General features: G+C 22.9%; 4 protein-coding genes across 4 annotated transcripts; 1 reads left to right on the top strand and 3 right to left on the bottom strand. All coding sequences in view use genetic code 6, as the record gives it.

Annotated features, from left to right (window-relative positions):
- Positions 1 to 146: 146 nt before the first annotated feature.
- TTHERM_01188400 (kinesin motor catalytic domain protein) lies at positions 147 to 3,892 on the bottom strand (the record flags this gene model as incomplete). The annotated part of the gene is made up of 10 exons (XM_001013503.2): positions 147 to 275; positions 375 to 572; positions 633 to 1,310; positions 1,389 to 1,460; positions 1,531 to 1,721; positions 1,820 to 1,937; positions 2,423 to 2,665; positions 2,895 to 3,142; positions 3,351 to 3,522; positions 3,620 to 3,892. The coding sequence occupies 10 exons, from the start codon at positions 3,890 to 3,892 to the stop codon at positions 147 to 149; spliced, it is 2,322 nt and encodes a 773-aa protein (XP_001013503.2).
- Positions 3,893 to 5,661: 1,769 nt separating this feature from the next.
- TTHERM_01188390 (kinase domain protein) lies at positions 5,662 to 8,614 on the top strand (the record flags this gene model as incomplete). Its single annotated transcript, XM_001013502.3, has 14 exons — positions 5,662 to 6,403; positions 6,460 to 6,538; positions 6,671 to 6,760; positions 6,822 to 6,911; positions 6,971 to 7,060; positions 7,194 to 7,283; positions 7,351 to 7,440; positions 7,499 to 7,588; positions 7,662 to 7,751; positions 7,843 to 7,935; positions 8,015 to 8,104; positions 8,161 to 8,250; positions 8,308 to 8,397; positions 8,524 to 8,614. 14 exons carry the CDS (start codon positions 5,662 to 5,664, stop codon positions 8,612 to 8,614), a joined length of 1,905 nt encoding a protein of 634 aa, XP_001013502.2.
- Positions 8,615 to 9,257: 643 nt separating this feature from the next.
- On the bottom strand, positions 9,258 to 11,445 carry TTHERM_01188360 (hypothetical protein; the record flags this gene model as incomplete). Its single annotated transcript, XM_001013499.2, has 9 exons — positions 9,258 to 9,324; positions 9,455 to 9,481; positions 9,617 to 9,677; positions 9,789 to 9,807; positions 9,877 to 9,927; positions 10,099 to 10,194; positions 10,252 to 10,407; positions 10,789 to 10,925; positions 11,355 to 11,445. The coding sequence occupies 9 exons, from the start codon at positions 11,443 to 11,445 to the stop codon at positions 9,258 to 9,260; spliced, it is 705 nt and encodes a 234-aa protein (XP_001013499.2).
- Positions 11,446 to 13,252: 1,807 nt separating this feature from the next.
- Positions 13,253 to 16,205, bottom strand: TTHERM_01188350 (SRF-type transcription factor (DNA-binding and dimerization domain) protein; the record flags this gene model as incomplete). The annotated part of the gene is made up of 5 exons (XM_001013498.2): positions 13,253 to 15,046; positions 15,107 to 15,295; positions 15,441 to 15,542; positions 15,697 to 15,894; positions 16,152 to 16,205. The coding sequence occupies 5 exons, from the start codon at positions 16,203 to 16,205 to the stop codon at positions 13,253 to 13,255; spliced, it is 2,337 nt and encodes a 778-aa protein (XP_001013498.2).
- Between the last annotated feature and the right edge of the window lie 976 nt (positions 16,206 to 17,181).

Below are 17,181 nucleotides of genomic sequence, written 5' to 3'. Positions count from 1 at the left end.
TTGCTAATATATATAGTAAATAAATAAAATTTTATTAATTTTTGAAATATTTACAATTTTTAATATATTTATTTTTAAGTTAATTTATTTTATAATGTATTTGTTTTATTGAAGAACTCTTATTTAGTATATTTGTTAAATATTATTCATTTTTAAGAATTTTAGTTTACACTAAAGTACCTTCTTTCTAAGTCTTTAATTTTAAATTCGTAATTTTTTAAAGATTTTTATTGTCTTTGCTGAAGTGATCCAAGTATAAATTGCTGGTAGGAACTCTATTTGTTTTTATAAGAAGATAAATGTTAATTCTGATTATTTAGTGTTTGTTGTTTGAGAAATTTATTGAAAGTTAAAACTAAAGAAAATCAAACTACCATTTTGCTGGGATAATGACCTATGTTCTCTTAAGAGCCTAGAGAATAAGTCTTTATATTGTTAGCAGGTTTTTTTTCTAGCGAATCAAGAATATCAAGTTCTTTTTATAGCTTTTGTTGGTTATATTTTTATATTCTTTCTAGTTAATCAAGCCTTTCTAGAATTCTTTTCTTTTCTTTTTCATTCTTTTGTTGTTGCTATAATTTTATATAAAAATTAAAATTTAATTTAGAAGATTAATAATATAAAAATATTACTAGTAAGTCTTATTAGTTCATTTCAATAAATCCATTTTATATTTTGTATTCTTGTCTACCTTTGATGCGGATATTTACTGGAGTGTGACTGATTTGATTTATTCCTAAAAAACTATTTGGTCTTATTACGTTACTACTGCTAACATTGTCAATAACACTCTTGTTAACAAAGCTGTAGCTTTTTATATTTGTGTTATATTTTCCTAAATTAATACTTCTATCATTACTTGAATGAGAGTAAGGAAGCGAAGATCCAACTGAAAATTAAGATTTAATATTATTGCCACTGTATCTTTCAGAGTTATTCTTTATTAGAAATTAAGATAAATTTTTTGTGCTCCCACTAGCGTTAGCAGTTGATATGTGATTATCATTTGAAGTAGAATTTGAAATGCTTGGCAAAGATTTCACTGGTGAATCTATATCTTCAAATGATTGTATTTTATAAGAGTTAGAAAGATGCGTGTTGTCCTTTTGCATACTCTCTCTCATATAAAGCTGCTAAATTTCAGATTTTAAATGTCTATTTTCTTCAATAAGTTATTCTACTTGTTTCAAAGAAACATGATCTTTTTTGAGCTTTTCGTTTTCAGCTTATAATTTTAAAAATTTAGTATGAATATCATTTACACTTGCTCCTTTGCGCCTCATATTGAGGATCTCTTTTAGATATAGTATCTTTTTAATTAAAAACAAATAATAAGTAAAAAAATACTTAATTACTGGTTGAATTTTATTAAAAATCTATTTAATTACTTCTTTTTGGAGCTTTTTAACAATTTCGTCGTCTTTAGAATTAATTTGATTTGGTTTTATTGACATTGTAATCTGATGATTTATTTAAAAAAATATATATAAATTTTAGAGATATTATTATTCATATCAAAAACAAAAATACATGTCTCGCTCTTTCTGCGAACTTCAATGTGCTCACAGTTTCATCTAAATTATCGATCGACGGTGATATAGTTGCTACAATGTAAGTAATTGTATTTCCAATCAAGCTTTCTTACAAAATTCTGGTTAACTTTGACTCTCTGAAGGGGATAGGTAGCTTACTCTTGCTGCTTAAGCTATGAATTACCTTGCCTTATTTTTTTATATAGAAAGTAAATATTGTCTATTAAATTCTATAAAAAGCTTCAAAAAAAATAAATAATAAAGTGATATTTCTTCAAATTGTTTACCCAAGGTAGTCAACGATAAATTGATATTTCTTAATTCATTTAAATGGCCTCCAGCCATGACTTCACTTTTATTTATTTTTTCTGAACCAGCAAGATCGCAAAGATTAATCCTTGATCTCTATTTTTGAAATGTAAAAAAGATTAAATAATTTGTTATTTTGTCTTATTTTTATGAAAGTAAGTAACTAATTTTAAAAGAAATAAGTTAGTTATTAATCTTTTAATAGATCCATTTCTTTACTTCATACTGTAACATTATAATTCTAAAAATGTTATTTTCATAAAAAATTATTTTGAAAAGCATCAATTTTTCATCTCGATATTCGTATAAAATTTATTTTCTTTCCTTCTTATTTTAATTTGCTCTGATTCTATCGCTGAATTTATATTTAAAGTACCTTTTAGTATTTAATTCGCTTAAGAAGCAAGAGCAATTAATATATTTTAATCTAAAATTCATCTATCTGATCGATATTTATCATAAAAATCCAAAATTTTCTTAAAACTCCTAAAATTATTTTGGAAATTGTTCATTTTATTGATTTAAACTGATTAGGAATTCATTAAATTAACATATTTCTTGTATTTATAATAATATTTTACTTTTATATTTCCTCCATCTTGCTAGGATTCATCGAAAGTTTCAATAATAAGTTGGAAAATAGTGTGTGAACGACTACTTTTAGCGTTCATTGAGGTGCTTCTTATTGTTCTATTTCTTTCTCCTCTTTTCATGAGCTAGAGAGTATCTATATAGTGTAAGACTTAGTATTCCGATAGACCTTCAACAAATATTCCATCAAGCTTGCTTTCATGAATTCCTAATGGCTTGTTTAAGTTGTTATCCTAATCATATGAAACAGTTTATAATTGCGTTTAAAGTATTGAAAAATATTATCATCAATCAATTAATTAGATTGATTTTGTGGCTAAATTTTATAATTTTTGATAGAAGAAATGACCTTAATTATTTTGATAATTTATCTATCTGATTAACAATAGCCACTTAATAAATAAATACATAAATAACTATTTTTGACATAAATTAAAAATAAATATTAATTAAATTAATTACCTATAAAAGATCATATATTTTTTCATTGTAAATTTAAAGAAAAGAGCAATAAATCTAAATATTGAGATTACTATTTTCTTTCTTCTTTTACTCTACGCTATTAAAAAGATAATAGATTGTTCTAGGAATTATCCCTGCAAAATTCTCATCAGTATCCAATTACTCAAAGAATGTCTACTGCTTTTATACTCTCTCTGACTTACTTGTCATGTTTTCCCAATCACTACCAAACATCGTATAAGTTTTTCCTTATTTTAAATTTCAACAAATTCATTATTTATAACACTATCAAAATAATAAATAAATAAATTAATAAATATTTTTGCTTGTAATTTTTTTGAACGCATCAAAAACTCTACAAAGTATATCTTTAGAATTCCTCAAAATTAGTAGTAAGTAACAAGCTAACCAAATTTTTTATTAAGCAAATAAGCAAGAAAAGAAATAAATAGCTACCTGATCCAGTTTGCCCATATGCGAAAATAGTGAAATTGTAGCCTTCAAGCACCTGGGCTATTGGGTCTTAAAATTCCTAAAACACTTGGATTTAGGTGTCTTAAGAAACGAATGCTTTATCAAAATTGGTTTAAATGCTATAGTTTCCTTCATTTAGCACTAATAAATTATCCTATATTTAAAAAAAACATTTTTATACACTATACAAAAAATGAATAACAAATTCTATTAAAAAAATATTGCTACTGCTTCTATAAAAATAAAATTACTTGTTTGCTAATTTAAATAGAGCTCTCTTAAGAGCTCTCGCTTGGAAGTAAAGGGCGAGATCTAATAAAAACTTTAACTTTGCTATCAATAGAGAGTGATGGATTAGTAGAAACTGTTGAATCTATTAATGAATTATTCTATAATTTTCTTGATGCATCCTTTTTTTAAATCTAAGGAGTAGCTCTTCTCAAAGGAGAGGCTATATTTTCTTGTTGCTCGTTCGAAGTATTTAATGCTATTGAATTGCTTTATTTTTTATTACTATTTCTCATTTACTTATTTCTTTATTTGTTTGTTTGTCTCCTTGTTCCTAAATAAGCTATAGATAATGATTATTTGGCTTAATAAATTAATAATTCTAAAGTATGCTGCTTGACTAAATAGTTCTATATGAACAAACACTTTGTTTATTAATAAATAACTAGTTCTTTGGCTTGAATTTGATTTATTTTTTATTAATTGTTTTTTTTTTTAACTAATTTGTTAATATTTGATAAATTATTTATTAATTCATCAATCCCATTTCTGACTTGATTTTAATTTACTCCTAAAAGTCAATTAAAATAAATAGTATTTAATATTACATCAAGATAAATTTTCTAATAAAAACAAAATTTTATATCTACACTATTCAATTAATAAATAAATCAGCCAGTCAGTAAGTTAATGAATATATTCATTTATTTAAATCTATTAAATTTCTGCATTATTAAAAGTATAAACTGCACAAATTTATTAATTTGCATAATAGATTTTTAAAGATAGTAAAATAACTTAAATGATCTTTTTTAATTTTTCATTTATTTAAACTTAAAAAATACCAACTTTCTTGTCTTCTCTTACTCATTTAAAAATTTAAATCTTCTAATTATTATTTTTTAATGATTTTTTTCATATTTCTACTATGCTCATTATAAATCAATTTTAAAATGACAAATTATTTTCAAACACAAATAAAAAGTCACTAATAAATTGTACTTCAAGTATAGATAATATCTTTTTTTATTTATTTTTTTTAAATTATCAACTAATTTGTAACAAAAGAAATTAATAATAAATTTAAATATCATAAAAAAATATTTTACATTTTCTTTATCTAAGCCACATAAGATAAATAGCGCTGATAAACAAAATGTCACTTTTGAAATTAGATAACATTCCAAATAAAATTAAAGATATAAAGTAATAAAAAAGATAAACATTTTCCTCATTATTTAATGTAATATTTGATATTATATATAGCAATATGCTAATGAAAAATTTAATGGTTTAGATACCACTAAAAACAATTTGAAGTAGAAGGTTTTAAAAATAAATTTAACTTAAATTAGACTATTTGAGGTAGATGTAAAAAATTAGCTTTTTTTTATTTATCTAAGAATAAAATCATAAAAATTTTTGATAAGAAATTTATTGAATAATTATTCTTCTTGATGATTTTGTAGGTGCATGAATTTATATTATACTTCTTATTTTAATATATGTTTATTAACTAGTGTCTAGACATTAGCCAAGCTCTTTTATCTCATTTTACTGAAAGATTTATTTCTTCATTTATGAAACTCGTACAATAAATAGCCAAGATGTTAATAAAATGATAAATATTTTTTACAAAAAGTGACTTTTTTCAAATATTAATTATCTTTATATTTATCATTTGTCTATATAAAATAATTTGTAAAATTTCATTTATACTTTTTTACAGCACTTTCCAAATTTAGTTTGACATCATATTAAAATGTGTTTTTATAATTATAAAATTTTATTAAAACCAGAAAGCATACTTATTTATATAATTTTACAATACTTTCTCATGGAAATATTTGAGTTATTTTTAATTAACAAAATAGAGTGTTCCTTCTTTTGTTTCTTATTTTGTTGATTAGCTCAAATAAAAATTCCTATCTGATAAATATGGATATTAATTAGAATATAGACATACTATATAGATAGATATATTATTTAATTTATTAGTCGGAAATATTTTTCTTTATTTTAAAATAATAAAAAAAATAAAAATTGGTTCCTAATACAAAAAATAATGATTGAAATTAAAAATGATTATTTAGATTTATCTGAAAGTTAAATTTTTATGCTGAAAAACTATAAGAACTGTCCTAGTCATAAAAGATTTTTAGTATGTTTAAGATTAGACGATATAAATGACTCAAATATTATGAAGTGCCATATATGCTAATAGAAATAATAATTTAAAAGCTTTATAAATATCGAAGATTTACTCTAATGTGATGATAAAACTATTTTCGAAAGCTGGCCTATATATGGGCAAGATTAATTATAAAAAAAACTTGTTGAAACTATTGAATGGCAATATGAATTAAAATACAAAGAGATCGAGTAATTTTTCATAGATTTTGAAACTTAAGTTTACGATTTGTTGTAAGCTAAGAAAAAAGATATTTTAAAGAATCTGTAATAAATAGATGAAATAAAACAATAGCCGATTAATTTTTACAATTAAATATCCTAAAAAGAGAAACTTAAGGATATTATAAAAACCTAGTATGGTGAGTAACAAAAGCAGAATCAAATGATTTTAGATATAATAAAAGAAAATGAGATAAATTTTGAATCTAACTAAAAATAATTAGAAGATTTTATTTAAAAATCAAAATAATATAACCTTAATCTTGCAAGCACTCAAAAAATTAAGGATCAAGTTATTGCTTTAATAAACAAAATTAATGCAACTGAAATTTTTGAACATTAGGAAATTATCGAATAATCTAATGATATAAGTAGTATAATCAAATTATTTTAAAGTAACATTTTTATTTATTTAAATATAATTTTAATTATTAAAAATTAATATAAACAGGCTTAAAAAAACTTAAAATCACTTAATTTAAAGATTTATACAAATGCTCTAATTTCCAAAATATAGAAATAGATTTTAGGCAATTATTTATTTATTTAACAATAAAGATTCATTTATTTTTAAAAATTTTAATTTAAAAATTTATTAAAAAATTTGATTGAAATATTAAGATACCAATTTTAATATTTCTTCTAAATAATTAATTAATTAGTGGTTAAATTATTCAACTTGATAAAATTAAGTAAATTTCTTCAGCTTTGTAAAAATGTCAAAACATAGTTTGTTTAGCTTTAAATCTGAGGTATTTACTTATTTGCTTAATAAATATATTTATTTTTTTATTAAAAATTGTTTTAAATAAGTGGAAATAACCTTCAAGATTAAGGAGCTAAAAAAATTGTATAGGCTATTGAATATTTTGAGAATATCGAAGATTTAACTCTGAACCTTTAGTAATTAAATTATTTATAAATAATGAATTACTTACTTTTTAATATTTTTTTTAATGTAGAAAAAATCATATTGAAGCGGAAGGAGCAAAATAAATTGGAATAATCTTGCAAAATTTTCAGAAAATTGTAAGTTTGAAACTAAATTTTTCGTAATAAATTTAATAATAAAATAATTATATTCTTTTCATAAATTTACTCAGAATTAGTTTCTTTTTGATTTATTGATTGATTGATTAATTATTTTTATCTTATTATTGATAATTTTAATTTTGTTATTTTTAGTGAAAATTCTATTTAGGTAGATGGAGCAAAGAATATTGCAAACGCCATAGGAAGATATCAACATATTACGAATTTAACTCTAAATCTTTAGTAATTATTTGAAAAATGTTTGTTTATTCTTTATTTTTGAAATTTATTAATATTTATTTATATTTAGTGCAAATAATATTCAAGCAGAGGGAGCAAAGTAGATTGCCTAAGCTATTTAGAAATGCCATAAGATAACTCATTTAAATTTAGATCTTGAGTGATATATTTTTATAAAGTTATTTTTGTTAACAACTATTTATAATATAATTAACTAGCCTAAATAACATTTAAATTGAGGGAGCTAAATAAATTGGCTATGCTTTACAAGCATGCTAGAATATAATTAGCCTATCCCTTTATTTAAGGTTTCTATTTCAACAAATTTAAAAATTATTAAATAAATCTTTTCATTTTAAATTTAATTAATTTTTTATTTAGTGCAAATAGCATACAAGTTGAAGGAACCAAATAAATTGCAAAATTTTTAGAAAAATGCTCGAAAATAAAAGATTTAACACTAAACCTTTCGTAAATTAATGAATAAATAAATATTTAATTTATTATATTCTTATTGCATAGATAAATATGATTAACATTATTTATTTTTTATTAATTTTAGAGGCAATCATATCTAATCTGAAGGAGCTAAATATATTGCACAAGTTTTTTAAAAATTTCAACAAAATATAACAAAATTAGATTTAAATCTTTAGTAAGTTAATTTTTTTGTCAACCACATTAATTTAAAAATATTTTAGTTATATATCATATAATATTTTTTCATAATAAAGTGCAAATAACATTCAAGCAGAGGGCGTTAAATAAATTTGTTAGGCGTTAGAAAAATGTACGAATATAACTAATTTAACCCTTGACTTTTCGTAATTAATAAAATTAATTTTAATTTTTAATGATTTATACAATTTGATTTACCTAGTGCAAATAACATTCATTAAGAAGGAGCAAAATAAATAGCATTGTTTTTATAAAAATAACAATATATTAAAAATTTGACTCTTCACCTTTAGTAATTTTATTTTTTAATTTTATTTGTTAAAATTCATTTATAAATTTTTAATTTTAGTCTCAATAATATTCAATAAGAAGGAGCTAAATAAATTGGATAAACCTTAAAATATTGCTAAAATTTAACTAATTTAATATTAGGTTTCAAGTATTTCTTTATTTTCTTAATTAATTATTTATTTATTTTCTTAATTACTTACTCATCATTATTTTATTTTCCACACTTTATTTTAATTATAATTTTTTAGTATTTAATAAAAAATATTTATAAAAGAGGAAATTAAATATCAGAAGAGTATTAGAAGGAAATTTTATATTAACTATAAAATAATCTTAAAAATATTAAAGAATTGGAAATAAAATGATACAATTCAAAATAAATAATTTCATTTAAAATTTAATATTTTTATTTTTAGTTAGTAATTAAAGATGTTTTTTACTTAATTAAATGTGTTTTTGTTTTGAATTATTTCTCTTTAATTTCTTTTTTGTAAATAGTTTTTTTTAGTAATTAAATTCTTTATTTGTAGTCAATAATTGAATTATTTAATTTATGAAGGATTAGTTTTATTAAAATATATTTCAAAATTGAATTTAAGGACAAAGTTAATTGATTGATATTGATTGGTTAAATACTAAAAAAATATAATTGAATTAGATCAGCAAGAAGTAAATTACAAATGGTGTAATTTGAAAGAAAAATGATATAAATTAGAAGAATTGAATTTAAGGTTTTTGAATAAGATTGCCTAAGAAGTATAAAACGAACAAGAAGAGAACAAACAAAGATGAACAAATGAATTAGAGTTTAAAGACAAGCAATTAATGAAAAATGGATTTTTTGCTTATTGCTAATAATTTATAACGCAGTCAATCTTTGGTTGCTGCTAGCTCCTTGAATTTCAACTTAACAATCGTTTTATTCATTAATTAATTAAACAAACTCAGCATTATTAAAAGCAGTAGTTTTTTTAAATTAAATTTGTTATTTAGGTAAGAAAGGGCAGCTCATCTACCTAACATATTCTTGGTGGCCTTAGCACACTTGAAATCATCAGCAGGGTGACGATAGAAACTATTTATACAATAAAATATTGATACATGCTAATTTAAACAATCAATTTTATCATCTATGTAATCTATGTATGTATTATAACTGATTCTATTTCAAATACTTCCATCATAAAAAGAACAAAAATGTTTACCTGATAACTTTTTTACCCCAAGCGAATCTATTTTAAATTAAAGAGATTAAATATGTTATTTAAATAACTTAAAAAAATAAATTTTATCTGCTTTGCTTGATCGAATAATCAAGAAGTCAAGCAAACAAACAGATTGAAAATAAAAATTTTTAAATTATTTACTGAGTGGCAAGATAACCTCTCAAGTTGACGTCATCCTTAGCACCGGGAATGTAGTTGTGGGCTATTTTATTTTAACAAAAAATGAGAAACTTTGAATTATATTCATTTTAAATTGTTTCAAGCTTAAAATATTTTCTAATTTCTCTGTTTAATCAATGAATAAAATCTATACTTTCGGTTAATTCTTCGAGCTTTATTAATTAAAAAAATATATAATTTAAATTATGTTTTTCCTATCAAATTTTATAATAAATAATTACTTCAGTTTCAAGACCTCTGAAGAAATCGAAGTTTTCATGCATGAGGTAGTCCTTTATTTTATCAAATAAAAGTATTATTTTTGCTTATAAATAAATATGCAATTAATTCATGTTATATAGCAAGCAGCTTTTATTTGCTTGATTTTTCAATGCCTTGAAATTTGCATATTTTTCTTTTTTGGTATATGATAATAATAATAAAGCTGAGGAAATTCAAGGTACATTGGGGTCGTTGTATTCTTCAAGTTCGAAAAGGAACATGGTGTAGTCAGCGTAAGCATTCAACCAGATAGCAGCGTGGAAGGAGAGTTCGTTTTCCTGTAGAATAATAAAAGATTTTAGAAATATATAATTGAACTTGTTTTATCAATTTACAATATCGTCGAGAGCCTTAGAGGAAGCAGAACTGATTTGCTTGGAGATAGCATCAGTGTTGTATTGTTCCTTAATCAAAGATTCGTAGTTTTCCTTAACCTTATCAACCAAACCTTGGGTGGAGATGACACTCTTCCATTCATTGAAATCGATGGTCTTTTTTAATGAAAATAATATGAATAAGATGACATTAATTAATATCAAATATAATTTGCCAAAATAAGTTTTTTTAAGTAATTTCAATGAAGATTTTCATAAGAAATCAAATTTTATAAAATAAATTGCTTTCATTAGTGTTTTATGCTATTTCTTGATCTTTTATATAGATTTGCAAAAGATATTAAATAAATTCTTAGCTTTAGATATTTATTTATTTATTAATTTCTAACTTTAAACTGCTAAACGATTTCTATAAATTTCCTAATCTCATTTTTGCTAGTTATTCTAACTAAATAAAATTTTGCTTAGACTATTTGGCCAGTTTAAAAAGATATTATTTATTTTTAATATTTTTCATTCATTTTATGCTGTGCTTACAGGGATTTATTCAACGTGTTGCTTGTTGTAGAAACTGACAAGAGAAGAAAGTTGAGTGCAGTATGATCTAGATTCACCAGTAGTGGCCTTGTTGCTCAAGGTAGAGATCCACTTAAGGATTTTGTCTTGGTTACCAGCTATAATTTATAACATAAAATAACAATTAATATCTCACATAAAACTTATCTTATTTTATCAAAGCAAAAAGCAAAATCTTCGAACAAGCTCTATTTATTTCCTGCTTCATCTTAATTAATTCACAATAAATTATTTTTTCGATGAAAAATTATTTAAAGGAATCGCTAAAAAGCCGCTCTTTATCTACTAATTGCTATCTAAAATGTTTGCATCTTAAAACCTAACTTGCATCATAATAAAATTTGGTCTCTTGAACATAATATCTGAAAATTTAAATCTATAATTCATTTTAAGAGCTTATTTTAGTGATAATAATTTTGATGATATGATAGCTTCAAATTTAATAATTTCGCTTCTGCTTTTTGCTTGCTTTTTCATTTGAAGAAGTGCTTTTGCTTGATCAAATCAGGATGAATAAAAATCTATACGAGCTTAGAAAGAAGGGGTTTAAGCTGCAGTGGTGTTCTTAAGAGCTTAAGTCTTAACAACATTCTTGGCAATCTTAGCTAACATGGACATTTTTATATCTATTTTTATTTGATATTTTCTCCTTTTATTTTGTTTCTTAATTTTTTAATTTATTCAAAGATCAATCTTAATTAGATTATTTTATTAATTTTCCCTTTCTTTTCCTTTCCCTCTATGTTTATTTATTTATTTCTTTCTTCTTTCTTTCTTGGTTTCTTTCCTAAATTCATTCAATTTCCACACTTATACTTTTCATTCAATATATCACCTTTCTGTCATTCAATTCTCTTCTATTTGCCATACTCCAAAGAATGTATCTTCAATGCGTTCCTCTTCTTTCTTTAAAGTTGTTATTTCTTTCAAACAAAATCAGACTATTTATTTTATTTTATTTGTTTTGTTTTGTCTTTCTTTCTTAAATGCAATCAACCAGACATATAAACTTCAAATATTTATTTAATTATTGTATTGGATTCTTCATATATTCTTAATGAAATTTCTATTGCATCTCTTTTATATTTTATTCAAAAAAAATTAAAATGTATCTTTAAGCGTATCATTTTTATTGCATTATGCAATTTTATTATACAAATTTGCATTAAAAATAATGAGCCTTAAAATAAATAAATAGATAGTTAGTTTGTTTGTTTGTTTGTTTCATCATTAAATATTTAAGTATTTTTATCAAATTTACTATTTAAATACCTTATTAATTTAGTTTTATTGTATTCCTTTTTTATTAAAATAATAAATAAATAAAATATATTATTTTCAACAAATTTCTAAGCATTCAAAATCATTAAAAAAATTAAAGTAAAAAATAATTTAAGAAAGAAGATAAAATTAAGCAATTTAAAATGATAAATTTAATTAAAGAATAGTTAAATAAAATAAAAGAAAATCTGATTTTAATTTTGAGTTATTAAGATAATTTTGCTAAATTCTATTAGAATATTATGAAATGGCAAATAGAGTTATTTTATTACTGATAAATTGAATTTTATGATAAATTATGTTGAGGATATTTTAGATATGCAAATTAATACATTAAGAAAACAAATTCTACCAAGTTAAATTAACAAAAAAAATATTCTGATTTTATAAATATTTGTAAAAAAAGATTAATAAATATAATAAGTTTGTATTAATTAAGTAATTTAAAAAAAGATTAAATACAATATTGCAAAAAGTATAATGAACATATATAATTTAATATTAAAAATAAATTGAATATTGCAACACTAGATAGATGATTATATTAATAATAATTTAATGAATTTACAAATATATAGAAAGACTTTTTAGTAATTACATAATACAAAATGAATTCTTATTTAATGATCATTATCAGTTAAGTTTGATGATTGATTGAGATTTATTCATTTTTCTGCAGCAAAAGAGCATTTTATTTATTTATTTAGTTATTTATTTAGTTAGTTATTTTTATTTATTTAGTTAGCTTACTTTTGCATTAATTATGCAGAGTTTTGTTTTTGTTTGGAAGGTAGTTTGTTTGAAAGATTTAATGAATATAGAGAGCTATTTCAACAAATAAGTGATGATTAAATAAATTGTATTTTTTTTCAATAAATAAAAAGTTAGTTGATTGAGTTGAGTTAATTAACTAAGTTAATAATTCTTTGTTTAAGGATGGATTTTAGGTTATTTTCAAACTTATTTTTTTGTAATTTAATAAAATAATTTATTTATTTACTTTTAAATGTTTGAAATATTTCTGTTCATTTAGTTTTTTTTATTGTTTTTATTTAAAAGCATTAGTTGTTACTTACTTTCAACACATATATACACACACACTCTCTCTCTGCTTTAGTTAAAATCATCTTTCGTATCAAAGCTCTCACTACATTTTTTAATCGTTTTGATTTGTTTGAAGGATGTTATTGTGAGTTGGATGAGCTAAGTTAATGTTTTGTGTTTTATTTTCTCCTCCTTCGTGGACTATATATTTGGTGTTTGCTCCGTTCAATAAATTGTTATTTATTGATTCATCATGCTTGGTCAGCAGATTCTACATTGGTTGCTGAGAATAAAAGTGTGGATTCAAAATTTATTATTGATTTTATTAGTTATTCATGCCTTATAATTATTGAGATTACAATATATTGTTACCGTTATTCTAACCACTGCCATTGTTGCTTTTATTGTTATTCATATTGTTTTGGTTTGGATTTATCAAAATTTGGTTTTAGTTTTGAGGTTGTTGGTTGTGAGGAACTTAGTGCTGGTTTTGATTTTACAAAAGAACAGAATTGATTCCACCTGGATAATTTTGTTAGGCATTTGGGTTTTATTGCATATCTTGATCCAATTAGTTTCCTACTTGCTTTTAGAATGGCTATTGAAGCTATTACTACATTGAAAATTGTTAGTATTGCTAGTTCATCAAGTTTAGTGATTCATCTTAGTTTAGAGATGGGTATTTGTCAGCAAGAGAGTTTAATTCTAAATAGGCTTTATTAAAGTTATTTCCAGAAAAGAGTGAGGCATTCAAGAAAGGATTTGAGGTGTTGTAAGGAGGTAATGAATTTTTAATCTTATCTAGATGAGGTGATTCATTGATTTTGCCATTTAAAAAGTTAAAAATGCTAGGGTTAGAAGTAGGATTTTGGAAGTTTCCACTCTTTGGAACTAAGAAATTATGTGAATTACTACTGATCCTTTGTTATAAAGCAGTATTTGAAATACTTGGTTGTTGATATTACTGCTACAACAAAAGCTATTCTAAGAATCCTTAATTGTTGCTTGATTGAAAAAGTAAGCCATTGTTTGAGTTAAGTCCTGATTTTGATGAAGGTCTGAAAGATTTTTTAAGTTGTTGCTGTTGTTGTTGTTGTTGCTATACAGATTATTAATTTTATTGTTGCTATTACTATTGTTGTTATTACTGCTATTGCTGCTATTGTTATTGATGTTGTTAATTTTGACCAGGCTGTTGCTATTGTTGCTAGGAGCTATTATTTTGTTGCTAGTTTTGATTGTTGATTTGTTGATTTTACTAAGCGTTATACATATCGAACTGCTACTATTAATTCTACAATAAAGAGTTATTAGCAAATTAAGGAGAAACTTGTTACACCAAATTCATAAAATTATTTGAATTGCTATATAATTGGTTGTTTAAGAAATTTTAAGTATTTCCCATCACAGCAGCAGAAGGGTCAGTTTATTATAAAGTATTCAATATATCGAAAGGATTTTGAGAGACTTAATTTAGTTCATTCTACATATTTTTAATAAGATTTTGATTCATTATAGAGGGTTAATTGATACCACCTCCACTGACAACAAATTATTGAAGTTACTATTTCATGTCTTCCTAAAGTTTCATTCCTTAGATAGTATTTTAAGTCAGCAATTACTGATTCAAAATATTTCCCATATTATTATTTTGAGGATTTTCAATATTGTTTCCGCTGTTTCCTTTTTGTGTTTGATGAATCATATTTTGCTAAAAATTCTAGTTTGCTCCCATTATATTTGGCATATTAGGCAAACCACTCTAGTTTTAATTAGGAATGTGATGATATTGCTATTAATTAATTAAATTAGAGTTTTTATTGCTATCTGAAGTGACATTTGGTGCTTGGTTGGGTGCTGCTTATCCTCCTTCCATGAAGGTGCTCTTTAAAACCTTTATTTTAAACAAGCAATTAGCAACGCTTTCAAAAAACTTTATTAAATAAATGATTACATGCATGCTTTGTATAACAATTTTATTTTCAGGAACAGAAATAGTAAGCTATTTTTTAGGTTACGGCTTTGCCTTCACCGCCAAATTATTGGTACTATTTATTTCATTATTTCTGTGGGCACTTTTCTTACTAACTGAGTTAATATCTGACTTTGAATTTTGGCTCATTTCTTCTTCGTCTTCTTCTCCCTATTTATTTACATTTTAATCTAATCAAATTTAATCTTAAACCCAATATTTTATTTATCTCATTTTGCTTTCTTTTTCCTAAAAAACTATCGCTGTCATCTTTAAAACAACTAACTAACTAAATAACTAATAATTAAATCATTACATTTTCAGACTCATCAATTTAATCCATCTGAGATTCCTCACCATCTTCCTTCTTGATGTCTGATTGCTTCTTTTTGTTTCTCATGCCAAAAAAGTTTGGGTACTTTTCATAATTAATGAAAAATGTATAAATTTTAATACTCAACATGATTATTTTCTAAAATAAGTTATAAATGATGAAATGCTATATTTGAATCATTTAAGCGTAGAGCTTTTCAGAGGACTCTAAATCACAAATATATCTCATAATTAATTACATCGTCTCTGGTGAATGTGTAGACTTTCTTGTATGGATGAGTTTTCGAAAACTCTTATGCGACGCTAGCATCTGGAGAATAAAAATTAATGAGGTTTCCATAGACATCTGTGAATGCAAGACATACTTGTATGTTGCAAAGCATAGAAAGTTCAGCCGCCTTTTTAAGCAAACCGCTCTTCCTTTTATTGAAAGTTATCTATAATAATACATAAAATGGTTATCATAAAGCTAGTTTGTTGTTATAAAAGCACAAATTTAAATTTATTTTTAGAAGTTTTTGAATTATTCTTAAAATGTAGCCTTTTCAAATTAAACCTATTTGGCGATCAAATTAAGTAAAAATATGAAGAAAAAAAATATAAAGCTGTAGAACATTTATTTAAATAAGCTATAAGGCTTTTCGAGCTTTAGTTGTTTATGTTTAGCTAAAATAATTTTATAATAAAATATTACATTTCTTAATCTATCGTCTTTGATAGTCTCTATTGTAATTTTTTTACGGCCCATTCTTTAATTATGAATTAGCTATAAATAGTAGTTTGAATCCTTTTTTGTTTTTCCTTTTCTAATTAATTAATTTCTTAATCAAAGCAATTCTATTTATATTTATTATATATATAAATATATTATGTACTTGCATGAAATTATTTTGCTTATTTCGCTGTTCCTTCCCATAAACCTAGCCAATCCTTTTTATCTAGTCATTGCCAACCTAAAATCTATATATCTATATATCTATCTATTTATCTAATAATCTTCTTTCGCTTCTATTTATCTATCTCGATCACTTAGATTAACAAGCAAACATATTAATAATTAAACTAATAAACAAATAAATAAATAAATATTCATCACCTCTAATTTGAAATTTATCCATTTACTTTCTTTCTTAATTTATTTTTTTTCATCACTTCTATTTAAAATCGACATTTTAGTAGCATTTTTAAAAATATTATATATGTACATACTTATTTATTTATTTACCTTTCAATCATTATTTATTCACTCAATACTATTTTTATTTACTGTATGTAAAAATACATAATGAAGTTTATAATTATTTGCACTCATTTAATTTAGTAAGCAATTATTGCTAGTATTTTCTATTATTTTAATTTACTCACTAAGTTTTACTTTATTCTAAATTCTATGCATTTTCTTTATTTTATCTATTCTATAAAACTCATTTTTTTTGTGTCCATTTCAATTTATCCTGTATTCCATTCAACCTGCCATTTTTTTTATCATCGTTTTGAAATTAATTTTCTACTTTAATTAAAATTTCTATTTCAAACTTTCCTTTCAATTTCCGATTAACGACAAGCCAAATAAAATAAATACAAGAAGCATTAACTATTTCATATAGAATAAAAAAAATAAATCCAGTAAAAAAAGTTCTTAAAATATAAAGAAAATTGCTAAAATATTTTATTTTTTCCTTAAATACTTTTAAATTTTCGTTAACTTAGAAAAAATTTTTCAT

The sequence above is a fragment of the Tetrahymena thermophila genome (assembly GCF_000189635.1).
Source record: "Tetrahymena thermophila SB210 genomic scaffold scf_8254676, whole genome shotgun sequence".
In the NCBI taxonomy this organism is placed as follows: Eukaryota; Ciliophora; class Oligohymenophorea; order Hymenostomatida; family Tetrahymenidae; genus Tetrahymena; species Tetrahymena thermophila.
Note: the sequence above shows the minus strand (reverse complement) of the source record. Positions and strands in the feature narration are given on the sequence as shown.